The sequence below is a fragment of the Eubalaena glacialis genome, chromosome 2 (genome assembly GCF_028564815.1).
Source record: "Eubalaena glacialis isolate mEubGla1 chromosome 2, mEubGla1.1.hap2.+ XY, whole genome shotgun sequence".
Classification (NCBI taxonomy): Eukaryota; Metazoa; Chordata; class Mammalia; order Artiodactyla; family Balaenidae; genus Eubalaena; species Eubalaena glacialis.
The window spans coordinates 107,657,502-107,683,546 of NC_083717.1; the positions used below are offsets into that span (position 1 = coordinate 107,657,502).

The 26,045-nt window shown below is 51.7% G+C and overlaps 2 protein-coding genes across 4 annotated transcripts; one reads left to right on the plus strand and one right to left on the minus strand.

The window, feature by feature from the left end:
* Positions 1-1,739: 1,739 nt before the first annotated feature.
* On the plus strand, positions 1,740-18,487 carry STRC (stereocilin). Its single transcript, XM_061180368.1, is given in 29 exon segments — positions 1,740-1,832; positions 2,119-2,929; positions 3,019-3,043; positions 3,792-5,046; positions 6,015-6,077; positions 6,187-6,297; positions 6,469-6,635; positions 6,804-6,990; positions 7,107-7,222; positions 7,479-7,611; positions 7,985-8,167; positions 8,451-8,489; positions 8,655-8,822; positions 8,981-9,046; positions 9,508-9,633; positions 9,946-10,004; positions 10,834-10,957; positions 11,071-11,183; positions 13,386-13,521; positions 13,934-14,130; positions 14,325-14,415; positions 14,632-14,788; positions 15,399-15,568; positions 16,205-16,360; positions 17,132-17,274; positions 17,466-17,614; positions 17,839-17,936; positions 18,033-18,180; positions 18,376-18,487. Coding segments are annotated over 29 exon segments (5,322 nt in total). The 5' UTR covers positions 1,740-1,790; the 3' UTR covers positions 18,465-18,487.
* A 245-nt stretch (positions 18,488-18,732) lies between these two features.
* Positions 18,733-24,745, minus strand: LOC133085257 (creatine kinase U-type, mitochondrial). 3 transcript variants are annotated; one of them, XM_061182220.1, is made up of 10 exons: positions 24,627-24,745; positions 23,477-23,731; positions 22,640-22,838; positions 22,343-22,438; positions 21,741-21,962; positions 21,510-21,595; positions 21,277-21,400; positions 19,506-19,640; positions 19,175-19,300; positions 18,733-18,976 (listed from the first exon to the last, which is right to left on the minus strand). In XM_061182220.1, exons 2-10 carry the CDS (start codon positions 23,623-23,625, stop codon positions 18,863-18,865), a joined length of 1,251 nt encoding a protein of 416 aa, XP_061038203.1. In that variant the 5' UTR covers positions 23,626-23,731; positions 24,627-24,745; the 3' UTR covers positions 18,733-18,862. The 3 variants fall into 3 exon arrangements, with proteins under 3 accessions (XP_061038203.1, XP_061038201.1, XP_061038202.1); XM_061182218.1 differs by having other exon boundaries at positions 23,477-23,785; XM_061182219.1 differs by having other exon boundaries at positions 23,477-23,785; positions 24,534-24,745.
* Positions 24,746-26,045: the final 1,300 nt, after the last annotated feature.

Sequence of the window (26,045 nt, forward strand, 5' to 3'; positions counted from 1 at the left end):
CATATTGAGCTAGTCTAATAATAATAGTAGTCACATTTAGTGAATGTTTATTCTGTACCAGTGTCTGGCACATAATGGGTGCTTACTCTTTTTGAATGAATGCCAGGCACTGTGCTAAATACTTTAAATGCCTTATCAAATTTAATACTCATGACAACTCTATACTAGTATTTCTCCTTTTTACAGAAAAGAACACTGTGCCACAGAGAGGTTTAGAAACTGCCCAGGACACACTGCTAGTATATGTTAGAGCCAGGACTTGAACCCAGCCATCTCATTTTTTGCTACCCTATTAGCAAAAAGGAGAATTTATTATAAGAGGGTTGTTATAGAATCAAGGGCGGAAATTCAAGTGGATTGCAGAATGGGCTGGAACCAGGAGCTAGAAAGCTGTTGGGAACCCAGGCCGTATTCTTCCTCTGATTCTCCTCTCTGCTTTTCAGACTAGATGTACATTTGATGAGCAAAGAGAAAATATTGGCAAAGTGATGCAATAGATCATTTCACTGGTTCTAACTTTTTGACTCACCTTGGAAAATCCCAGCACTGCCCTCACCTCCTTTGATTACGTGGGCCAAGGTATTCTATTTCTTTGGGCCTCCATTTCCTCATCTATAAAACGAGAAGTTTTTACAAGAGGATTCTTCAAGTCCTTTCCAGCTCTAAAATTCTATGATCGTAAATGGACTTTCTAGGACAGAGGCACATTAATAATGGATTTGAACGTATGGGTTTGGGCTTTAGAACAGAGAAGGGTTCTAAGGAAAGAAGGACAGAATATGGTTTGAGTGGAGCCTGTGTTGAATTACTGTTTAGAACTGGTGTCAGGTAAAGGCCTTGGGGATATATAAACAGAGGGCAGAAAAGACTTCTCACCCTGACCAGATCAGAGAGATGGATCTCTCTGATCTATGAGCAGTTTCTCTCTCTCTGTGTGTGTGTGTGTGTGTGTGTGTGTATGCATGTGGGGAATAGCCCCCTTGCATAGTCATTTAATCTGGTTTATTTCTTTTCTCACCTCAGAATTTTCTAAGGGCTTTCTCCTGGGCCACAGGAAGAGAGCCAGAGGGCAAACCCAAACACTTGAATGGCCTAATGAGCAAGTCACTCCTCTCTGTGTCTATTTTCTTATCCATAAGATGAGAGGTTTGATCTATGTGATCTCTGAAATCCTGCCCAACTCAGCATTTTGTGGCTCTGGGTACTGAATCAAAAGCCCCTCTCTTCCTGAATGCTCCATCCTTGGACCAGACCTTTGTCTTCATTCCTCTTCTCTGTTTACACCTGGCTGCCCAGATCCGTTCTCCTGGCCCCCTTTCTTCTTCAATTCCCTCAAATTCTACTTGCTTTTTAGCTCCTTTGGACCCTCTTTTTTTCTTATATTTCTATTATTGTTTATTTAATATTATTTATATATATTTCTTATATTTCTGCAGACCCTCCCAGATTACACTCCTGATCTCCAGAACTGCTCCATCTCTATGTCTGCCTACTATCTGCATCCTGGCTCCTAACTGAAGTTATATCCTTGGGTTCCTCTGAGGGCCCCCTGGGATCCCCTATCATTGGTCCCTCTGAGAGGCACACCCTTTTCCAAAGCCAAAGGATCAGGTATTCAGTGGCTCAGGTGACAAACCTGCTGTCAGGTTACGGATATTGTTTCCTGAAAGACCACACTACAGTGTCAGTGGAGACTCAGGCTGCCTGCAGTGCCCTGCCCTCACCTGGCTATCCCACACAAGGTGAGAATAACCAGAACTCACCTCTAGTACCAGCGCTTACCTGGAAACATGGCTCTGAGCCTCTGGGCCCTGCTGCTGCTGCTGTCCTGTGCAGGTGAGAGGAACAGTGAGATGGGCTGGGGATGAAGGGGATGGTTGCTGGAAAGAGACTTAAGAATGCAGAGATTAAGTGGTTAGAGAAAAAATAAAGGGGCAAGGAAGAGGGGTGGAGACTGGAGCTAAGGGAGAAAATGAGGGTTAAGAAATCAGGCCAAGACTTACTGTAGGTTGTTGAAAGGGACTCAGCTCACCATCTTTTTCACCTCATCTTTATATCCAGGCAGGGACTGGGCTCCAGGGCAGGGCTGAATTTGGGTTCCAGGCTTTTCCCCTTCAGTGATCTCTGGTTTCTTTTCTTACAGTGACTCTGGTCCCTACTGGGCCTCAGTCCCTGGACCCTGGTCTCTCCCTCCTGAAGTCATTGCTCTCCGTTCTGGATCAGGCTCCCCAGGGGTCCCTCAGCCTCTCACGGTTCTCTGCATTCCTGGCCAACATTTCTTCTTCCTTTGAGCCTGGGAGAATGGGGGAGGGACCGGTGGGAGAGCCTCCACCTCTCCAGCCCCCTGCCCTCCGGCTCCATGATTTCTTAGTGACGCTGAGAGGCAGCCCAGACTGGGAGCCAATGCTGGGGCTGCTGGGGGATGTGCTGGCACTGCTGGGACAGGAGCAGACCCCCCGGGACTTCCTGGGGCACCAGGCAGGTGTGCTGCGTGGACTTGCAGAGGTCCTGCTGGGAGCCTTAGTTCCCGGGGGACCCCCTAACCCTACCCGGCCCCCATGCACCCGTGATGGGCCCTCTGACTGTGTTCTGGCAGCTGACTGGTTGCCTTCTCTGCTGCTGTTGTTAGAGGGCACACGCTGGCAGGCCCTGGTGCAGGTGCAGCCCAGCGTGGACCCCGCCAATGCCACAGGCCTCGATGGGAGGGAGCCAGCCCCCCACCTTTTGCAGGGTCTGTTGGCTTTGCTCACCCCAGTGGGGGAGCTGGGCTCTGAGGAAGCTCTTTGGGGAGGTCTGCTGCGCACAGTGGGGGCCCCCCTCTATGCTACCTTCCAGGAGGGGCTGCTCCGAGTCACTGACTCCCTGCAGGATGAGGTCTTTTCCATTCTGGGGCAACCAGAGCCTGATGTCAATGGGCAGTGCCAGGGAGGTGAGTGCTGCCGGGTCTGGGGCTGGGCTGTGGCAGGGCAAGGAAGGGTGAGACTGGGGTAGTTCTCTTCCTTACTCTTTCCCTCCTAGGCAATCTTCAGCAGCTGCTCTTGTGGTAAGCAACAGGAGAGGAGTTCTGAGGGATTGGGCATGGGACGTCATCAGCCTCCAGAGCGGAAGAGGAAACTGATGGGAGGGGTGTAGTTTACTGGTTTTTGAGTGTGACTATCGAGGTTGGTGTCCCAGCTCTACCTCTTCCTAGCCATGTGACCTTGGGCAGGTTATAGCCTCATTCTATGCCTCAGTTTCCCCACTTGGGAAATATGGATAATATTAACTGCCTCAGAGTTTTTGCAAGGGATTAAATGAGTTGATACTGTATGTGTAAACCACTTAGAACTGTGCCTTGCACATGGTGCTTGATAAATGTTAACTAATAAAGATGGGGTATGGAAAGAAAGGACGGAATTGGCTTCCTCCACCCCTTACTGTTTCAGTACAACAGTGCCAGAGCACAGGCGGACATATTCAGTTGCTGGGCAGATTTCCTGATCTGAGGCCAACCAAGGGTTGTGTTTAAGCTGCCTAAAGGCATATGCAGAAAGGAGAAAGAAGGGGGCCGGGTGGACAGAAGGGACTCCAACTGCTCCTAGGTGATTTTTGTGCCTTGGCGGGACAGATCTCTCTCCCCTTTCCCCCCATTCCAACATTTAAACCGGTAACACCAGTACTCCCAGCGACCTCACTTTTGGAAAAGCCTATGCTTGCCAACCTCCCTGCAGGGCTCTGGGCCGGGGCCAGAAGTCTCAACTTGAGGAAATGTAAACTGATCAGATGCTCGCCTGCTCCTCCCTCTGCATCAGGGGCATCCGGCACAATCTCTCCTGGGATGTGCAGGCGCTGGGCTTTCTGTCTGGATCGCCACCTCCACCCCCCGCGCTCCTCCACTGCCTGAGCACAGCTGTGCCTCTGCCCAGGACTTCCCAGCCCTCAGCCAACATCAGCCCTCGCCAGCGGCGGGCCATCTCTGTGGAGGCCCTCTGCGAGAACTCCGCAGGCCCAGCACCGCCCTACAGCATTTCCAACTTCTCCCTCCACGTGATCTGCCAGCACATCAAGCCTGTCGCCCCGCAGCCCCCTCCCAGCACCGCTGCCATCTGCCAGACAGCTGTGTGGTATGCAGTCTCATGGGCACCAGGTGCCCAAGGCTGGCTCCAGGCCTGCCACGACCAGTTTCCCGAAGAGTTCCTGGAGGCAATCTGTAGCGACCTCTCCTTTTCCACCCTGTCGGGTTCCAACCGCCGCTTGGTAAAGCGGCTCTGTGCGGGCCTGCTCCCACCCCCCACCAGCTGCCCTGAAGGCCTGCCCCCTGTCCCCCTCACCCCAGAGATCTTCTGGGGCTGCTTCTTGGAGAACGAGACTCTGTGGGCTGAGCGGCTGTGTGGGGAGGCGAGTCTGCAGGCTGTGCCCCCCAGCAACCAGGCTTGGGTTCAGCATGTGTGCCAGGGCCCCACCCCAGATGTCACGGCCTCCCCACCCTGCCACATTGGACCGTGTGGGGAGCGCTGCCCAGATGGGGGCAGCTTCCTGATGATGGTCTGTGCCAATGACACCATGTACGAGGCCCTGGTGCCCTCCTGGCCTTGGCTAGCAGGCCAGTGCAGGATAAGTCGTGGGGGCAATGATACTTGCTTCCTGGAGGGGTTACTGGGCCCTCTTCTGCCATCTCTGCCCCCACTGGGACCGTCCCCACTTTGCCTGGCCCCAGGCCCCTTCCTGCTTGGCATGCTGTCCCAGCTGCCACGCTGTCAGTCCTCCGTGCCGGCCCCTGCCCACCCCACACGCCTACACTATCTCCTGCGCCTGCTGACCTTCCTCCTGGGTCCAGGGGCTGGAGGGAACGAGGCCCAGGGGATGCTGGGTAAGGCCCTGATGCTCTCCAGTCTCCCAGACAACTGCTCCTTCTGGGATGCCTTCCGCCCCGAGGGCCGGCGCAGTGTGCTGCGGACAGTCGGGGAGTACCTGGAACAGGAGGAGCAGCCGACCCCCCTGGACTTTGACTCCACTGCCAGCTCCAGCTCTGGTTTAAGCAAGATGGAGCTGCTGGCCTGCTTCAGCGTGAGTGATCTGCCAAGGTGAAAGCTCCTGGAACAGAGGGAAGGGCCTCCATGGGAATTCTCTACTATATTACTGAGAGGCAGTAGTGTAGTGCAGTGGTTAAGCCCACAGCTCTGGCGTCATACAGGCTTGGGTTTACGTCTTAGTTCTGTGATCAACCCTGGACAAGTTTTTAACCTCTCTGAGCAATATTTTTGTCATCTGCAAACGAACGGGGAGAATAATGGTGCCACTCTTTTTAGGGTGGCTGTAAGGATTACATCAGATAACACATGCTGTGGCCTTAGCACTAGTATATGATATAAAAACAATATATAATAAATGTTATCTCATTATTCTTCTTGACTTTTTGATTTCCCCCCTTTCTGCTCCGGAAAGGAAAGGGATCAAGTTAGAGGGCTCTAATTCTGTCCCTAGAGAGTGAGAATTGGAAACTGGCAAAATATAGGAAGATAAGGCAGAAATGAGAAAAATTCAGGGTGATTGCAAATCAGAAGAGTTGGGTTTCAGGTTCAACTATGCCACAAGTGTGGTTTTAGGTGAGTAATTTAATTTGGTTTTCCTGGGCTTCAGTTTCTTCTCTGTAGAGTGAAGGGGCTGGAATATGTGAATACCTTAGTTCATTCATTGAGTTCCACTTATTTTTAAGGCACTTTGCTAGGTTCTGTAGGGAATATAAAGATTCATTACTCCATGTTAGGGCCCACTTTCTCGAGTCCTGGGACCAATGAAATGTAATAATTTGGTTCATATCTACAAGTATTTACTGAGCCAACTAGGGGCCTGGCCTGGGAAAGGCTATAGCAGACGTGGTCCCTGACCTAAAGGAGTGTAACATCTGAGCAGACACACATACTAGCTTCGGATGAAGGACAAGCATTCTAGCAAGTGGAGCTGGAGTGCCTGGGGAAGCCGCAGGAGGGACAGAGGAGACAGCTCTCTTGGCATCTTGTCTGTCTCCCCACCAGCCTGTGCTGTGGGATCTGCTCCAGAGGGAGAAGAGTGTTTGGGCCCTGCAGATTCTAGTGCAGGTAACAGATGCGGGGGGTGGGGGGGCAGTATGTGGGTGGACTGGGTGATAGCTGTGGCCTGAGGTCCCCGCCCAGTGAGGCCATAACCACCATGACCTCCTACTCCCAGGCATACCTGCACATGCCGCCAGAAAATCTCCAGCAGCTGGTGCTTTCAGCGGAGAGCGAGGCTGCTCAGGGCTTCCTGACGCTCATGCACCGTTCATGGGCCCAGCTGCAGGTGGGCACGGAGGGAGAAGGGAACGAGGGTGGCGGGGGAAATCTAGGAATCAAGAGCACCTGGAACCAGGTAGGCAGTGGGCTCGCTCCAGCAGAAGGAGGAACTCAGCAGGGGAGATGGCCAGAAGAGTGGGCATCCCCAGCGCCGGCATTCATTCCTGTGCCCCCACAGGTGCCACCATCTGAGGAGCAGGCCCTGGGTCGTCTGACAGCCTTGCTGCTCCAGCGGTACCCGCGCCTCACCTCCCAGCTCTTCATCGATCTCTCACCACTCATCCCCTTCTTGGCTGTCTCCGACCTGATGCGCTTCCCACCATCCCTGTTGGCCAATGACAGTGTGTAAGGACCTTGTACCACTCCTCCTGATCCTGTCAGGGTCAGGCCAATCCCCCCCACCTAGAGCAGCCCCTTCGACTAAAACTGGGGAGTCTCCTTCCTGTCCATGACAGCAGGGCTGCACAGAGCCAGGGAACAGGGCCAAGGGCTAAGACCCATTACTCTCCCCAGCCTGGCTGCCATCCGGAATTACAGCCCTGGAATGAGGCCTGAACAGAAGGAGGCTCTGGCAAGGCGACTGCTGGCCCCTGAGCTGTTTGGGGAAGTGCCCGCCTGGCCCCAGGAGCTGCTATGGGCAGCGCTGCCCCTGCTCCCCCATCTGCCTCTGGAGAACTTTCTGCAACTCAGCCCTCATCAGGTATGAGAACGATCCTTTATTTGACTAGGCTGTTTTCTGATAGGTGGGATGGGAGTCAGTGGCATGTCTCCTAGTCCCACAGTGACCCCAACACGAGCTGACCTTCCCCATCTCAGATCCAGGCCCTGGAGGATAGCTGGCCAGCAGCAGGTCTTGGGCCAGGACACGCCCGACATGTGCTGCGCAGCCTGGTGAACCAGAGTGTCCAGGATGGAGAGGAGCAGGTGCGCAGGTGAGTGGTTGTGGGACCAGTGATCACGGCCAGAGCAGGGGAGAGGCAGGTACAGCTGCCATGATGGGTTGGGGTCCTAGAAAGAAAGGGGCAAGAGAGTAGGCAGTGGCCCCTGGTGCTGTAGGGCTCCAGGAGAGAGACCTGTCTGTGGCATCCACATTTCCTAGTTTAGCGGTCGGAGTGCTTGCTCCATGTACCCACATGGTCCCTGCCTTAGTACCAGCCTCAGTGAAGGCCAGCTTCATGCCTTCTTCAGGCTGGGGCCCCTCGCCTGTTTCCTGAGCCCTGAGGAGCTGCAGAGCCTGGTACCCTTGAACGATCCAATGGGGCCGGTAGAACGGGGGCTGCTGGAATGTGCGGCCAACGGGACCCTCAGCCCACAAGGACGGGTGAGCCCCTCGGCACAGGCCTACAAGACTCCAGGCTTCCCGTGGGGGATGGTCTGTGTGGAGGACGTGCCCAGTCATCTCAACCAAGCTTGAGCACAGCTGGTGCCAGCCCTTACCCCACCTTGGCTACCTTCATTCCTTACTTCCTTACTCCATGGCCATTCTTATCTGTTACCACCTCTTCGGGACCCTGCTCTATCTGGTCTATGACATCTCGAACATATCCTTTGATGTCTTGAACCCAATCTGCTCCTCTCCCATCCCTGGTTCCAAGCCATAATCCAGGCCCTGGGAAATCCAGATGTGGTATTAGAGAGGAGGCTTAAGGTTCACCTGTCTTTTCTCTCCAGTCCCAGACTTTCTTTGGTTACAGGTAGCATATGAACTTCTGGGGGTGTTGCGCTCATCTGGAGGAACTGTGCTGAGCCCCCGGGAGCTTCGAGTTTGGGCCCCTCTCTTCCCTCAGCTGGGCCTCCGCTTCCTGCAGGAGCTGTCAGAGCCCCAGCTTAGAGCCATGCTTCCTGTGCTGCAAGGAACCAGTGTCACACCTGCCCAGGTGGGCCTATCTCACTCCCTGGCTTCCATTTGCCACCCGCGGAACCTCAGTCAAGAGAATTACATTCAAGGATACCATCGGGCCCCCTGAAGCCTCCTTTTCCTCTGTCCCAAGGAGGACTCCCTCAACCCCCTTCCTCAGATGAAGAAGAGCCCAGAGCCAGGCTGATCACTGGGGTGGTAGAGAGGGAGCCGGAAGTTTTGGAGGGCGGGCCCTAGGGACCTGCTTGGGACCTGGCTGCCAGGACCTGAGAGCTGTTGTTTCCTGTCCCATCCTCCCTCAGGCTGTCCTACTGCTTGGACGGCTCCTCCCTAGGCGTGACGTGAGTAGCAGAAACTTCTCAACATCCCCCGGAGCTCTCTGTCCCCCCTTTTCCCTGGCTCCCTCTCAGCTCCCCTCATACCTGCCGCCTTTCTGTACTGTGATTGTCCTCTTCCCTACCACCTGGCCCGGCTTCTTCAGGCCTCTTGTCTCTCTTGCTCCCCAGCTGTCCCTGGAGGAACTCTGCTCCTTGCACCCTCTGCTTCCAGGCCTCAGCTCCCAGACATTCCAGGCCATCCCTAGGCGAGTTCTGGTTGGGGCCTGTTCCTGCCTGGCCCCTGAACTGTCACGCCTCTCAGCCTGCCAGACCGCAGCACTGCTGCAGACCTTCCGGGTATGAGAGCAGCAGGGAGGATGGCCAATCAGGGATGAGGGCTCTGGTTGGGAGGAGGGCATCTTCCCTGTGCCCAGGGAAGGCCCCTCAAACCTCACCACTTTTACACACACACACACACACACACACATACATACACGCAGCCAATTCTCATGCAGGTGAAAGATGGAGTTAAAAACATGGGTGCAACAGGTGCCAGTGCAGCTGTGTGTATCCCTGGTCAGGTACGTGTGGTTTCTCCTGACTGAGCTCCTCTCCACGTCCCAGGGCTGCCCCACATTCTCTCCCTGCAGTGGCCCCGAGAGTCCAAGTTAGCTCTGTGCCCACCAAGACATTCATAGCTCTCCCCAGGGCCAGTTGCAGGACAGCATGACATCCTAGAATGTCAAAGCCACAAGGGTCTGAGAAATCTTCCAGGCCAGTCATTCTGTTTTCAGATAAAGAGACCAAGGCTCTGAGAGACTGAGGGAGTTTAGTCCATCAGGTGCCTAATCAACAGCGACACTTGACCACAACCGCCTTTTATGTGAGGTCTCTTGGGTGTGCCCAGCTAGAGTGGCACATGCCATTCCACCCTTCTCCTAGTTTTGGTCCCTTCCTGCCCCCATGGTTCCCCTTCTTCTTTGAGGCCTGAGTCCAGACCCTTTCACCTATCACTACACTGCTACACCCACCCCACCAGCAGCCTATCCCCACCACCTGGCCAGACTGCCTGCTGCCTCTGCTCCCACTAAAGCTGCTACAGCTGGAGTCTGCTGCTCTTCTGGCTGACCGAAGGCATTACCGGGAGCTGCCCTGGTCTGAGCAGCAGGTAATTCTTCCCACTACGCCAGAACTCCCTTCTCTCAATATTTTCCACCTCCCTCACCCATCCCTCAGACATACGGCACATTATCCCTAGCATCCCTTATGATGTGACCTGCTTTGCTCTTTCTTTTTCCCTCCTCCCTATTGCCCCATTTCTCTCTCTCTCTCTCTCTCTCTCTGTCTCCGCAGTGGGCATTTGGGAGAGTGGGAGGCTGGTGGGACCCACAGGGTGGAGAGGCAGCACTGGGTCCAAGGCATCATAGGTCCTTGGACAATATCTCTGCTGGGAAGTGGCTCCTCTTTCTTTCTCCTGTAGGCACAGTTTCTCTGGAAGAAGATGCAGGTGCCCACCAACCTGACCCTCAGGAATCTGCAGTGAGTAACTTGCGTTGAGCTGTGAGTTTAATTCAAGTAACATTTTTTGAGTGCTTACCATGTGCCAGGCACCATGTGATATGTGGGGGAGTGGGGGTATGAGGATCAATGATACATAGCCTCAGCCTGTGGGTCTTCTTCTGGCTCCTCCTCCCCTGACCCTCCTGCCCTTCCATAGCACAGTATCTATCCTGATTGGGTTCAGGTCCTAGCCCCATCACCTGTTTGTGATCTTGGGCAAGTCATTTAACCTCTCTAAGCTTCCATTTTTCCTTCTGTAGAATAAGAATTAAAATGGTACCTTCCTACTAACACAGCATTGTAAATCAACTATACTCCAATAAAAATTTTAAAAATAAATAAATAAAATGGTACCTTCCTATAGGTAGTTGTGAAGATTAAATGAGATAAGGCATAAAAGGTACTTAATACAGTGCCGGGCCCAGTGTAAGCTTCTGGTAGACATTTGCTAATTAATCCTTCAGAGCCACTGACCAAGCAGGAATAAACAGGAGTTAAGTATCACCTCACTTCCACCCACAGTAAAAGAACCATGGGCTTCTGAAGACGTGGCTCTAGTCTCAGTTTACCACATTTCTAGTAGAATGATGCTGGGAATGTCACTTGACCTCTGTAAATCTTTATTTTCTTCTCTGATAAACAGTGATGATGTTGTGGGAAGCCAATGAGAATATCTATGGAAAGATATTTCTCAAACTGTAAATTACCGTAAATGAACATGTGTACTTGTGTTGAGAATGTTGATATCAAGGAGCAGACAGGCTGTGGCACGTGTTGAATGAGCATCTACCCACTCACACATCTACAGGGCTCTGGGTACTCTGGCAGGGGGCATGTCCTGTGAGTTTCTGCAGCAGATCAACTTGATGGCAGACTTCCTTGAAGTGGTACACATGATCTATCAACTGTCCACTGGGGTTCGAGGGAGCCTGGTGAGAGGGGTGCTTGGGCATTAGTGGGAGCAGGGAGGCGGGGACCCTGGGTATAGAACCCAGCCTCCATGCTCAGCTCTGTCCTGAACCTGCTTCCCTACCCTGTCCTACAGAGGACCTGTATCTGGGCAGAGCTACAGAGGAGGATGGCAATGCCAGAGCCAGAGCTGGCAACCCTGGGGCCAGAACTGAGTGGACTGGACACCAAGCTACTCCTGGACTTACCGTAAGGCTACAGTTGGAGATACTGGATTCTCAGAAGGCTCAACCTGGGGTAGAAGATCTGCCCTTAAGAAATACCTTAGAGGTGGTGTTTTTCTGTCTGGTGGTTCCCTGACATCAGTTACAGCCTAAATCAGAGGATTCTTTTCAAAGTTGGGCTAGGGGAACTGGTGGTCCAGTGGGTAAGACTGCATGCTCCCAATGCAGGGGGCCTAGGTTCGATCCCTGTTAGGGGAACTAGATCCCGCATGCATGCCGCAAGTAAGAGTTCGCATGCCGCAACTAAGAAGTCCACATACCGCAACTGAGTCTGCATGCAGCAACTAAAGATACCGCATGCCACAACTAAAGATCCCACATGCCGCAGCAAAGATCCCGCATGCTGCAACTAAGACCTGGCACAGCCTAAATAAATACATATTTTTTAAAAAACGAAAAGCAAAGTTGCTCTAGGTATTGACTGGCTCCCCAAACAAGGCCCCAGCATGGCACACCTGAGAGTGGCAACATTGTGATGTGAGCTGCCAAGCAATATATTTTTTTTTTTAATATTTATTTATTTGGCTGTGTTGGGTCCTAGTTGCGGCACATGGGATCTTCATTTGCCGCGTGCGGGGATCTTTAGTTGCAGCATGCGGGATCTTTAGTTGTGGCATGCGAACTCTTAGTTGCAGCATGTGGGATCTAGTTCCCTGACCGGGGATTGAACCCGGGCCCCCTGTATTGGGTGCATGGAGTCTTAGCCACTGGACCACAAGGGAAGTCCCCAAGCAATCTTATTATAACCTAGGCCACATTAATAGAGGTAGAATATTTAAAATGAGGGAGGTAGAAGTTCCCCGGTGGCCTAGTGGTTAGGATTCCGGGCTTTCACTGCCGTGGCCCGGGTTCAATCCCTGGTCAGGGAACTGAGATCCCATAAGCCACATGGCATGGCCAAAAATTTAAAAAAAATTTAAAAAATGAGGGAGGTAATGATTCAATTCTGCCCCACAGGACTGTAGTCTGCTTAGGGCACTGTGTTCTCAATATGTTCAGAGGAGTAGGTAAAGAGAAAATGTATGAAGCATGTGATAAATACCTTCAAATACCCCAGGGGCTATCAAATAGAAAATAGATTGGCATGTTTCTGAATGGCCCCACTGGGCATGACTAGCACCAGCGAATGAAAATCAGAGTTTTACACAATATGAGGAAAATTGTGGTAGTGAGTTCTTGGCCACTGGAGCTATTCAAGCCTAGTCTGGATGGCCCCATAGCAGGAATGTTGTAGAGCAGATTCAAGTATGCGTTAGGAGAGAGAAGACTAGATGAACCTAAGGCGGCTCCTAAACTAGAGACTCTAGGAGTTTATGGGTATCTCACACACAGGCTTCTTTTCCCATTTTACCCCCATGCTCACCCCATTGCCAACTGAACTGTAAGTCAGAGTAGGAAAAAGCTGGCGTTGGTCTTTCTGGGAGGTGACTCCATCCTTACATTTTTATAGACCTTCCCACAGATTTTGGCTTTTGTACTACTTGGTCCAGTTCCAGACTTGGCAACCCTAGATAGAGTACATGGTGTCACTTCTGACTTTTTGGCAAAATGGCTTTTTTAAAAATGCCTTTCAAATCTATTTAAATATATTGGTTCTTGGAGATAATTTAGAATCCCAAAGACCTGGATGAGGTGAAAGATCCTGGACCATGAGTTGGAAGACCCGAGTTCCTCATTTGTGAAAGAGAGATGAGAAAATACCTCTCTTATCCCCAGGTTTTGCCATAGGATCAAATGAGATAATGCCTAAAAGAACTTTGTCAATTGTATAGTGCTATACGAACGAGAGGGGACCTTCTCACAATAAGTAGAGGAAGGGTGGTATTGTGGAAAACAGGAACTGAGAGTAAGACCCCACCATTTGATCTCTTTGAACCTCAGTGTTTAATAAAATGGGGGAGGGGACTTAGTGATACTTAATATTTGGGGCTTTTGATTCCATTAGATGAGGTAGGATTGTTTGTTACTTCTTCTCAAGAAGACTGGAAATATGTCACTCCCTTTATTCTCTCCCTGCAAGCACTGTGGTGGGAATTGGATCTGGGGCTTCCTTTCCAGGGCCACAGGGTTTGGTCTAGTGTTACCTCTTGTCTGGGCAATGTGGCATTCTGTGGTCCCTTCTCAACTTGGCTCAATTCTGAGTCCCCCCACTGTCAAACTGCTATAGGGTCCAGTTGATGGACAGACTGTCCAGTGAATCCATTATGTTGGTGGTGGAGCTGGTACGAGGCACTCCAGAGCAGCTGCTGGCACTGACCCCACTCCACCGGGCAGCCCTGGCAGAAAGGGCACTACAAAACTTGGTAAGAGTCCACACCATCAGACTCAGAACTGTAGCTTGGGCCATTCTTACCACTCAGACAATGCTCTCTGTCTTCTAGGCCCAGACCTGAACTTTTGCTGCCAAACAGGTTTTTGTCTACAAGGCCTTAGCCCCTAGATCTACCTCTGGGTTCTATTCTTTGATAGTCTGCTTCATGTTTCTTGTCCATATCCCGTGGAGTATAAGAAATTCCTTGGATTCCACCTCCCAGTCTTCCTGCCTGCTCCTATTTGGGCTCATTGTTTAGAAAAGTGAACAATGGCAATGAACTTCATAGGGTCTTGGGTTGGGAGCTGGAGGGAGGCAAGGTCAAAGGTCTTGGTGTCTTGATCAAAGAGACTGGTCCTCTGAGCCAGCGGTGCATTGTCCCAAGGCCTGATGCCCCTCTCCAGGCTCCAAAGGAGACAACAGTGTCAAGGGAAGTGCTGGAGACACTGGGTCCCTTGGTTGGATTCCTGGGGATAGAGAGCACACGACGGATCCCCCTACAGATCCTGCTGACCCATCTCAGTCAGCTGCAGGGCATCTGCCTAGGAGAGCCATTTGCCACAGAGCTGGGATGGCTGCTGTCGCAGGAGCCTGTTCTTGGGTATGGACCTCCGGGAACTTCAGATTCTAACTCATCCTTCACCCACCCTCTCAACCACCCTCATCAGTGGCAGCCCATTCAATATGCTTGAGGTCCTTGGAGCCCTGAGTCCCCAGTCCCAGCGTGTCTTTCCTCTTCCTTCTCCTCACAGTTCACTCAGCATCCCAACCCCTGATCTTCTTTCTGTCCCTCAGGAAACCAGAGTTATGGAGCCAGGATGAAGTTGAGCAAGCAGGACGCCTAGTATTCACTCTGTCTCCCGAGGCTATTTCCTTGATCCCCAGGGTGAGGTGAAGGAACAAGGGAGGGAGTAAGAGCAGAGAGGGGACTGGGGAGCTGGTTCCAGGGAGCTAAGACCAAGGAAGTTGAGGGCAAAGGGTGTGAAGCCCGAATTTAGCAGGGGGAGACTGCTAAAAAGAGACAGGACCTTGGAATTACAGCTGTAGCAGCTGGCCCTGAACTGCCCGGCTCTGCCCACCCTCCATCTACCTTCTCACCCAGGAGGCCTTGGGCCCAGAGACCCTGGAGAGGCTCCTAGAAAAGCAGCAGAGCTGGGAGCAGAGCAGAGCTGGACAGCTGTGTGCAGGGCCACAGCTCACTGCCAAGAAAGCAGCCCTGGTAGCTGGGGTTGTGCGGCCCACCGCAGAGGATCTCCCAGGTGAAACTCCCCACATGCCCATACATGTAGCATGGTGTACAGGAAAGAGTATCCAACAGTGCAGTCAGACTTGTGCCCTTTGAGCAGATTTGTATAACTTCTCTCTAGGCTGGGGTTTTCTAACCTATAAAGCACAGAGGTGTGAGGGATGATCTTCAAGGTCTCTTCTAGTTCTAGGGTTCTATAGCTCTGGGAATTTATATTTCTGGCTATATTTTTAGCCCAGGACTCCCCTTTCTCTGCTCTATTATCCCTGTTAACAGCTGACTCAGCTCCAGGCTTGCTTAAGTGTGGAGCTCTCTGCTGGGAAGACGCTTAGGATGGAGGAAGGTGACACTGTGGGGCTAGGGACCTGGGTTCCAATCTAGATCTGCCATTCAGTCCCTGAGCAACCCTGTCGGTCTTCCATCTATACAATGAGGGGCTTGTCCTCTCCAGTCACTTGTTCTAATATCGAGTCCTATAAATCTCACACTGTAGTAATCCCTTGAGCCATCCTGCCCATATTGCCCTGTCCTTCAAAGGTTGGGGGTGTCATTCCATCTATAGCTATCTCTCTGGGCATACTTGAGTACTACACTGACCCCCTGGCCCTGCCTTCCCCCTTTAGAACCTGTGCCAAATTGTGCAGATGTACGGGGAACATTCCCATCAGCCTGGTCTGCAACCCAGATCGCAGAGATGGAGCTTTTAGACTTTGAGGACTGCCTAGCACTGTTTGCAGGAGACCCAGGACTTGGGCCTGAGGAACTACGGGCAGCGATGGGCAAAGCAAAACAAGTTAGTGATGGAGAGTCCAGTTGGGGTTGGAGGTGGAATAACATGAGGAAGCCGGTTGGGTGTGATGTGGAACACAAGGGAATGGATAGCTGGGTGAGGGGTGGGGGACATAGGAGATAAAAGAATTAGAGGGTTTGGATCCTGAGTAGGAAGTCAGAGGGGATGAATACTGAGGGAAGGAGGCTAGTGAAATGGGTAGAGGGACTAGAGAAGTGGTTACCAAACTTTAGCGTGTGTCAAAATCATCTAGGGAGCAGGTTTTTTAAATGCTTATTCGAGGATCTCATGCTAGACTCACCGAAGAAGAATCTCTGAGGATGGGGTCTGGGCATCTGCATCTTAACAGTCACCGCCCGCCCCCAAACGCCAAGAGTCTGGTGCACATAAGAGTTTAGAACTCATGGACTAGAGTCTGCTATTCTTCACTACTGAGACTCTAGAGTCTTTCAGTAACACCTTAGTCAGAGGAACCTTAATCCAGTCCTCTCATTTTAAAGTTGAAGAAACTAAAGACCCAGAGAAGGCAAGTGATTTGCCCAGAGTTACACAGCTAAGGTCAGAGGCAAACCTAAGACCCAGCATTCTGACTCTTAATCCAGTGCTATTTCCATTCACACTCTTCCTCTCTTTCTCTAGTTGTGGGGTCCCCCCTGGGGATTCCGTCCTGAGCAGATCCTGCAGCTGGGTCGGCTCTTAATAGGTCTAGGAGAGAGGGAACTACAGGAGCTGAGCCTGGTGGACTGGGGTGTGCTGAGCACCCTGGGTCAGATAGATGGCTGGAGCTCCATCCAGGTAACATCTCTCCTCTCTACCACCTTCCAAACACCCATCCCACAGATCCAGGCCTCTAGGGCATCTAAAGCCCAAGGAATTTCTTTCCTGTGATCCTGCCTGGCCATTCTTTCTATCTTTTCCTAATACCCCATACGAGTAGCCTTAGGAACTCTGTGATTTATTCACTCTGAGGCCCTGGACACATAATACTTCCTTCTTCCTCCTTTCCCTTTGGCCTTATTTTTTTCCATCCTTCTCTTTTTTGGATCCTCAACCTTTCCCATGGCCATTGGATCTTCAGGTCTTTTTTTTTAAAATAAATTTATTTATTTTATTTATTTATTTTTGGCTGCGTTGGGTCTTCGTTGCTGTGCACGGGCTTTCTCTGGTTGCAGCGAGCGGGAGCTACTCTTCGTTGCGGTGCGCGGGCTTCTCATTGCGGTGGCTTCTCTTGTTGCGGAGCACAGGCTCTAGGCACGCGGGCTTCAGTAGTTTTGGCTTGAGGGCTCAGTAGTTGTGGCACATGGGCTCTAGAGCGCAGGCTCAGTAGTTGTGGCGCACGGGCTTAGTTGCTCCGCGGCATGTCGGATCTTCCCGGGCCAGGGCTCGAACCCGTGTCCCCTGCATTGGCAGGCGGATTCTTAACCACTGTGCCACCAGGGAAGCCCGGATCTTCAGGTCTTAATAATAAAAAAATCCAGTATCACTTGTCCCTTCCCTAAGCAGTTGCCCATCCATGACTTCCCCACGACTTCTCTCCTTATCCTGTGGCCTCCACCCCCACCCCAGCTCCGGGTTGTGGTCTCCAGTTTCCTGAAGCAGAGCGGTCAGCACGTGAGCCACCTGGACTTCCTCCACCTGACTGCACTGGGTTACACGCTCTGTGGACTTCGGCCAGAGGAGCTGCAGCATATCAACAGTTGGGAGTTTAGGTCACCTGTGGAGGAGGGTGTTGGTGGTGGTGCTGAGGGAAAGGTGGGCTCACTGGGGAGGGAAGGATCATGCAGGAGTGGTCCCATGGAGGAAGGGATCTCACCTGAAGCCATTTCTACCATCAGCTCATGACCACGGACCCTGATCACCATGGCTGAATCCTTCTCCCTTCCTTCCCACTCTTCCACAGCCAAGCAGCTCTCTTCCTGGGCAACCTGCATCTCCTGTGTTCTGAGGAGCAACTGGAGGTTCTGGCCCAGCTCCTTGTGCTGCCTGGTGGTTTTGGCCCAGTCAGTAACTGGGGGCCTGAGATCTTCACTGAAATTGGTACAATAGCAGGTAGGGAGGCTGGGCCACTGCTGCTGCTGGTTGTCAGGGGTTGGTTTCCATACCATGGATGGACTGGGTGGAGGACTGCTCTGGAATTCTTAAGGTGGGAGTCTGAGAAGGCATTTAGGTAAGAGGTTGGAGATGTGTTGGGGAAGGTCTATGGTAGGATACCTTGGGAGTAGCTGGAGAAGGCCAGTATAACGTTTGCATGCCCATCCCACTTGCTTCAACAGCTGGAATCCCAGACCTGGCTCTTTCAGCACTGCTGCAAGGACAGATCCAGGGCCTTACCCCTCTGGCCATTTCTGTCATCCCTCCTCCGAAATTTGCTGTAAGTATTGATGGAGTGGGGTCTGGGGTGACCACAAGAGAGCCAGGGCCCAACAAAGGCTACAGTGGATGTCTTGATTCCTGCTTCCACCCCTAGGTGGTGTTCAGCCCCACCCAGCTGTCTAGTCTCACCAGTGTTCAGGCTGTGGCTGTCACTCCTGAGCAAATGGCCTTTCTGAGTCCTGAGCAGCGACGAGCAGTTGCATGGGCCCAGTATGAGGGGAAGGAGACCCCAGAACAGCAGGGTGAGTTCCCAACTGCGCAGCTTGACCCGCCAACCCCTGACCCACAATCTGAACCCTAACTTGGTACTGGTTGGCTCACAGAACCCTTCAAGGAGATCCTGGAGTGAAGGGGTCTACAAGCAGATAGTTTCCAAGTATCAATGGCTCCTGTGGAGCAGAGCTGTGATATTCCTTCCATTCTCTCTCTCATTATAGGTCGAAGCACAGCCTGGGGTCTCCAGGACTGGTCACAACCCTCCTGGGCCCTGGCATTGACCATCTACTTCCTTGGCAACCTGCTATGAGCCTGTCTCTGCAGTTAAAGAGAGAGATTGTTGGGAAAGACATTTTAAGTAATAATGAATAAAGTGCAAATGGAAGTGCAATCTAATTATCCTCAGGAAGCTGATGAGGAATATGGGTAAAATGCTAATGCTTTCCACCCACCTGAGAATCAGTGTTCCTGGCATGCCATATCTGGAGTCTCTTTCCATCATAAATAATCCCACTGCCTTTTTTTTCTTCTGGAGGCTAGTTCCTCCTCATCCCACCATTAGAAATAACACAACTGGAGCGTAGCAAGGAGTCTTTACTAGGACAGAGGGAGTGAGGGGGGAAAGGGGGCATCCAGAGTAAGGAGAATGGGCCACTGTTAGAATGGCAGAGGTCCTGGGAGTCTTGAGTCATCTGCTGGGGATGGGAGTTAATGCTTGTTGAGGAGAGGTGGAGGGACGCGGATATCCTGGCCTCTCTCCAGACGCCGTTCACAGTCAATCAAATAGTTTACTCCATCGATGACCAACTGCACCAGCTCCACCTGAAGGACACTAACCCTTGATCTCTGCTTCCCACAATCTGACTCCCTTCCACACTGATTTGGCTGCTCTGGGAACTCGTTTCCAATTTCCTCCCCACTCAACCTGAATTTCATTTCAGATTCTGTTACATTCCTGAGGCTCACTCCCTGTCACATCTCAACCCCCACAGACCTATCCCGAATCCCTAAGAATCTCACCTCTGACTTGCCCAGTCGGTCCAAATTAGAGATGTCAACAATGCTGCCTGTGGCAGCTGTGTCCACTCCTCCAGTTCCACGTTTTTGGAGTCTTAGGTTCTCTAGGATCTTTGGGAAGCGGTTATCCTAGAGGGGAGATAGAGATTGGGGGGCAGGGTCAACAGAGGCAGAGACTGGTCCGACCTGAAAGAGCCCTGAACCCACTCAGAGCTCTTTCCCTTGACTCTTTAGCTACACACTATGTCTGCTCCTTTCCAAAATGCCCAATCCCTCCCACCCATACACAGCCACCTTCCTCCTTCACAACCCTCTAACTCCACAGCTCCTTTACTTTGCTTAGCAGGGGCAGTTTGATGTGCACTCCTGCCCGAAGTCCAGTGCCTAGGTTAGACGGACAGGTCAAGATGTATCCCAAACGCTCATTCCACATGAACTCCCAGCCACGCTCCTGGATCAGCCGCTCCACCTGAGTGCACAAAGGCTCTGTTAGTGAAAAGTCAGGGATATGCAAGCCTTCCCTTAGCTAGACCCACAGGAACTCTAGAAATATGTCTAGAGACAAAGACTTGGGATGTGAAAGAATGACACTGATTTTTTTTTTTTTTTGGTGGAAATGGCTCATTATTATCATGCATAAAAGATAATTTTGATGTTGCAAGCCCATAATGATGAGATTGTGCAAAAATATCCTGTGTGGAAGAAGAGAAACCTGAGGGAATGATGCATTAAGGATGATCTAGGGAGATGAACAGAGGTGGTAAACTGAACCGAGAAAAGATTGATTATTCAATGAGTTCTGCATGCATTGACATCTTTACTTTGCCAATGAGCCTAGAGCTTGGAAGGTTCTTTCAGCCAGAAAATGAGGTTGTAGGCTTTGCAACAGGAAGAGGCAAGAGAGCCTGTTAACTGTGGAAAGAGCACATGTGAGAAAGCAAGAGAAAGGTGAAAATGGAGCAGAAGAGCCGGATTCATAGTTGTGGAGGCTGGGGGAGGAGTGTGGGAAGCATGTCTTTGTTTCACTTAAGCATCCTAATCATGAAGATGACTATTAGAGTTGAAGAGACTGGAGATCTGCCGGAGTTGATGGACATGAAGACCACTACCTAACCTGAGTAAGGGGGACGCTGTTCCTAGTTCAGAAAGAACCATGGCATAGGGGGATATTGTATATGTTGAACAAGGGGAAATTCTTCCATCTAGAATAGTAACAGCAGTTAACACTTAGTGAACACTTACTATGGGCCACGCACTTTACATGCATTATCTCACTTAAACCCCACAACTTAATATGTAGGAAGTCTTACTCTCCCAATTTTACAGATGAGAATACTAAGGCATATAATTTAATATGTTACCTATTACTTGCTAAAAATAATAGAAACTTCCCAGCCAAGATCTAAACGGAAGAGGAGCTCTCTCCCTTTACAAGTTCAAAATAGAACTGTATACATGAGAACATAAAATAAGGATTGGGTTTATGGGGATTTGTAATCTAGAATTGAATATGGAGACCTAATCCGTATAGGACTGAGGATTCAATTCAACTCCTCACGCAGAGCAACGCATTCTGGAACTTAGGCCATTCCACCCTCCACCTTCCCTGGTTTCCCTCCTACTCTCAGCTTAAAATCTAGACATGGTACTTTAGCAAGAATGACAGAATCCAGAGTTAAGGCCTACATTGGCTCCCAACTGGGTGGTTACATTAGAATCATGAACATACCAATCTCTCACTCCTTACATCCATCCAGGCTTAAACCTTTTCCTTATCTGCACATCCCACCATCCCACACCACACCCCTCAGGCACTGAGCCACCATCTCATTTATTCCTTCTTTGCATTATTTGGCAACTGCTTTATTTACTTCCTTAGATTCCTGACATTCTTTCTCTCTTCCTATTCTTAGGGTGACCACATATCCTGGTTTTCCCTGGACAGTTCTGATTTGTACCTCTTGTCCTAGAGTGATTGGTGGTGATCCTTTTCACCATCAAAAGTATCCTGGGTTGGTTGATAAATTATATGGTCCATCTACCTATTTAAATTTGTTTTTTCCTCAAGTCCTCCCACCTAGTTCCCTTATACATTCTTCTCCAACCTCTTTGAGGCCTCGGCAGAATCTTTCAAACACTTTCTTCATGTTGCCACCCTTCTCCATGGAGATGACCCGTGTATGATCCTCCTCATTCACCCAGATCAAGAAGCTCTTCTCATTGTTGTGCCTGAAGGTAGGAGAGAGGGAGGGACAGGGATTAAGAGGCAGGGCAAGAATTGGGGGAGATAGAGAAAAAAGGGCACTTATAGAGGCAGGGGGTAAGCTAAGCCTCATACCAGATTCCACGAGCATCTGGCCAGTCTCGAGCCATTCCTGCTGCGGTCAATAATGGGGACACAGGCTTATCAAACAGGAAGTGGTCCTGGGGAGAGTAAAGGGACTTGGGGTAAGAATCCTCACAGTAGCCCCTGGGCTTCTAAGAGCCCATCTACCTCATCCGGCCCAGCCTCCCCTGACTATTCTTTCCATCTGCCCCTCCCGCCCAGCTCGCTCTCAAAGCCCCTCACATCAATTAGCTGCTGCTGCTCAGCCTCTGTCATCTCACTGAGCCGATAGTAGCGTCCAGCCAGGTCACCCTTCAGGCCACTCAGTGCCTCCACCACAACACGCTCCACCTCTCGTCGCTCTGCCCGGGTGCAGGCTGGAGGCAGGCTGAGTCCCCGGATACTTCGGCCAGTTCTGACTCTTGAGGACAATACATACCTCTCGTCAAAGTAGCCAGAACGGATCTGGGGAATCAGAGAAATTAATGTAAGTCACAGAAACACAGTGGATGGGAGCTGAGGGCCTTTGGGAAGGAGAGACCTTAAGGACTAGAGGGGTCCTCATTGCCTGCACTGGAAGGAGAAGCCCATTGGGCAAGCACTCCAACTGAAGGGGCATTGTAAACCCTCCCCCAAACCTGCCCACCTTGGGGTGTGGCCATTCTCATCCGCCCTCTCCTCTCCACAGAGGCTGCTCCTGAACATACAATTCTTTCCCCACACTGAGACTAAAAGCTCAGCAGTATAATGACTATGAGTCAGGGTATAATTATGGTTGAAGGGACTGGAGAAACAGAATGTTGTACATAAGGCAATGCAAGTCAGAAGTGGAATATTCGACCTACCTTGCTGGCATCCAGGTCAGTGGTATGTTTCATCATCTGGGGGTTATATCCATTGTGTCGCTCTTGGATCACAGGGTCAAACAGCTCAGCAAATACCTGAGGGGGAGTTCAGAGGAAGAGGGTGGTTAAGGAGAGGGAATCCCTTCCCAAGCTTTAGTTGTGGATTGATTTCACTGGGTGAGAAAACATGAATATGGATGGTCCAGTCTTAAGGGAAAGTGAGGTCTTTAGGGGAAAGGAGCTGGGATTACTGGGGAGATGAATTGGGTCACCAGGGTAACTCTGGGGGCCCCCTACCTCATAGGTCTCCTCATCACCAGCTACCATGCCCACAGTCTTGATGAAGGGGTGGCCAGGGTTGTCCACGCCAGTCTGGATACATTGATCTAGTGTCCAACCAGTGGGTGTGGTCTTGTCGCAGAGCCGGGCATAGACTGCTGGGGTCAGGTGACTGGCCATGCAGTTGTTGTGCTTTCGGAGGTCTGGGTACTCAGCACTAGGGAGGGGGTACCCAGTAACCATGGAGGGAGGGCACAGGGGGCCTAGACCCAGTGCACTCAGCTGGGAGCATGTCTGGCTTTGTTCCTTGCGGGGAGGGGAGGTTAGAGGGAGGCTAAACCTTGGTAATCTCATCAGGGACTTTCAGGATCTATTCTTTCCCAAGAGTTCTAGCTTCCTCTGGCTGGAGGCTCAATTCTCCCAGATCTGCTCAGTTCTTTCCTCCCATGGACACAACACTAGGGATGGGGGGAGGGGAAAGACTAAGGAGGGGAATTCAGGAAACGGGAGAGAACAGCAGGAAAAGGAGATGGAGGAGAGCGGAAAGGATAGTTCCTGGTCTCTCAATTAGGAATTTGGGCAGAGTAGGTGCAGCCAGAACTCACAGGGCCAGAGCTGGCCTTGGGGGTGGGAACTGCGGGCTCCAAGTCCTCAGGAATGCTTTCACCTTATGGTTTTGGCCTCCATCCCCACCCCACTGAGGTTTTCAGACTGTCCAGCGCCTGTACTCCAGAGCCTTCGTGACTATAGCCCTTCTCTATTGCCCAGGTCCCCATCTCCATCCCCAACAGCACCTACCCGTCCCCCACCCCCACCCCACCGCCACCCTCACCCGGGCGCCTGAGACACTGATACCTCGGGGGATACAGCCTCCGTCGTTCGCCGGCGGCTCGAACAGGTTCCGAGCGGAGCAGAAACCCAGCGGCTACAGACCCAGCTCCAGCCAAAGCCAGGAGTCTGAGCCCCGGGCGGGCAGACAGGAGACGAGAGAAGGGACCAGCCATGGCTTGAGGGTCTGGTTACGGAATCCCGGAGTAGGAGCTGGCTCAGGGCAGGAACCGGGAGGGAGGATGCAAACAGGCTGACTGAGAGCCGGAGGTGGGTGCGAGGCTGGAGCCGAAATGGAAGGAGGCTGGAGCGGGAGTGGAAGCCGGTGCGACCGGGCTGCAGGAGAGGCGCAATGAGCTAGCGGCGGTCGGGCGCAGGAGAGGGAGGCAGAGCTGCAGTCTCCAGGGGTGGGGCTCATGCAGGCCCCGCCTTCCCGCCTGCCATGGCCCTAGGTGTGCGGGGGCAGAGGGCAGGCACCACCCACCAGGTAGATTAGGGGGACTGGAGATTCGCAGCCTTAGGCCAGGGAACGGGCCCACCTGAGATGAGGTCGCCCAGATTTCAGCACCAAGTAGAGGACAGCACCCAAGGGGACAGGCGAGACCCGAACACCCTTCCCCTAAGCCTCTCGGTTTAATAGGAAACCGTTTCGTCGCCCTGTGGGTGTGAAAGCGTGACACTACCCAACCTCTTATCGTGTTTTCGGCCTCCCTCAGCAACCTCTCCATCTTCCCAGGGGAGGCGGCCTCGGGGAACCGTGGAATAAACACAGATACCAGAGGAAGACAAAGAGAAAGCACACAGGCAGACACTGAGAAAGACACCAGCTGCCTCAAGGTCACCTTTTTCCTTAGAACCAGGAAGAGGACCAAAGCTCCTCCCTGTCACACCTGTGCTCTCCTTATAAGGTTGTGGAAGGATTCCCGGAGAGAAATCAGGGAAACATGAACTCTTACCCCATCTGTGCTGTGTTGCCCACCCCCGCCCTGCCCCCGAGTCTGAAGCCCTGCTCTGTCCTTCCTCCACTTCTCATGGTCCCCCACTTTTCCCCCTCCTCGGCCCTCCTCCCCATCTCCTACTTCACCTTTGATCTTTTACTTCTCAGAGTCTTTTCCAGGCTCCAACCAGTTTGCTGCTCGCAGGACTCCCTCTGAGTATTCTCGGCCGGCTTGCCTACCTGTTGTTTGGCTGGGCGTGGGGCTGGAGTTGGGCAAGGAATTATGCTTTCTTCTCCTCCTCTCCCTTCTCCCCGCTCTCTGTAGCTCCCAGTTCCTGAGCTGAAGGGGAGTGTAAGGTGACGTGAAGGGTGTGGTGAGATGACGAGGTGTAGGACGGAAACAGGCAGGCACAGGTCCCCAACCACCACACGTGTTTCCTCTCTTGGCTCCCTAATGCCGTTTAATCCAGACTGTAAGGAGGGGTGTCCAAGGGCATAGGGTCACCAAGGAATCTCTGCCTTCCACCTGGTCCCTTCTCCTCCTCTCTTCTCACAAGGTGCATATTCATATTTGAAAGGGCTTTGTTCCCATATCTCCACGTGTGACTTGGGTATGACTTGACCTTTGTCCTGGCAGAAGGAGAATGAATGCTTGGAGCTGAAATAGAGATGTGGGCTTCAGTATGGAGGGTCAGTTAAGATGGGGTAGGCATGGTGGCATTAGCCCATTCTTTCAGGTATTGATGACAAAATATTGGCTCTCTGTATACTGATGCCGAAATGAGATACAGAGACAGAGTTTTGGAGGAGAAAGAAATAGTAGCTTTATTCTTGGAGGGAACACAGCAGGCTAGCACCTCAAGAACTGTGCCCCCCTCCCTGTGGAACAGGGAGTGGTCTTCTAGTCAGGGCTCGTGGTGGGGGTAGGTGATAAGGATCAAGGCAGTGACTGGGCATGCATTCTTCTGATGGGTTGGTGGTGAGGTAAGTAGGAGTCAGCAACATCAACCTTCAGGTTCCAGCTGGTCTGGGGTCTACGTGCCTGTGGGCAGCATACCCACCTGGAGGGAGTTTCAGTATCTGCAAAACAGCTCAAAGATATCTTTGTGTGTGTCCGTTGTTGGGGAACCAGGACCTTGCCTAACCAGGACCTGCACTATTTTCTCTTGACTGTTTCTCTCTTGTCTTGACTTGCATCCTCTCACTTCCCTGATTAACAACTGCTTGAACCTGCCCATTGGAAGTAGGGAAAGGTCATGGAGGCTGAATGAAGGCTATTTCCTGTAATCAAAGACATGGGGGACACAGAAAGTCTTTGTGCCCAGGAGCCCCACAGGGCCCTGCTCAGTATCATTACCTTGGTGTACCCACAAGACAGCAAGATAGTTGTTAATCTTAAGGGAGAGTATCTGAGAAAAAGAAATTCCCTTCAAATTGTCCGCTGGCCTCACTGATGAGACCCCACTCCATCCCTTTACTCTCATTTCATTCATTCCTCTCAGGCTTCCCTAGTGCTCCTTTTCCTTTCTTCCTCATTTGTGGGTAGTCTTAGTAGCCAATTACCTCTCTTCCAGGTCCATCAGTTCCTTTTTCTCCTGGTAAGAGAGCAATAAGCAGAGAATAGATGGAGTTCTGCAGTTTGTGTTACCTGAAAACTGG

Coding starts and splice junctions, on each gene's coding strand:
- LOC133085257 (XM_061182220.1), bottom strand. CDS start 23,625: ATGGCTGGTCCCTTCTCTCGTCTCCTGTCTGCCCGCCCGGGGCTCAGA. Junction 21,401..21,509: donor CCAGATGCTCGTGGAATCTG/GTATGAGGCTTA, acceptor TCCTACCTTCAG/GCACAACAATGAGAAGAGCT. Junction 19,301..19,505: donor AACTGCCCCTGCTAAGCAAA/GTAAAGGAGCTG, acceptor TCTCCCCTCTAG/GATAACCGCTTCCCAAAGAT.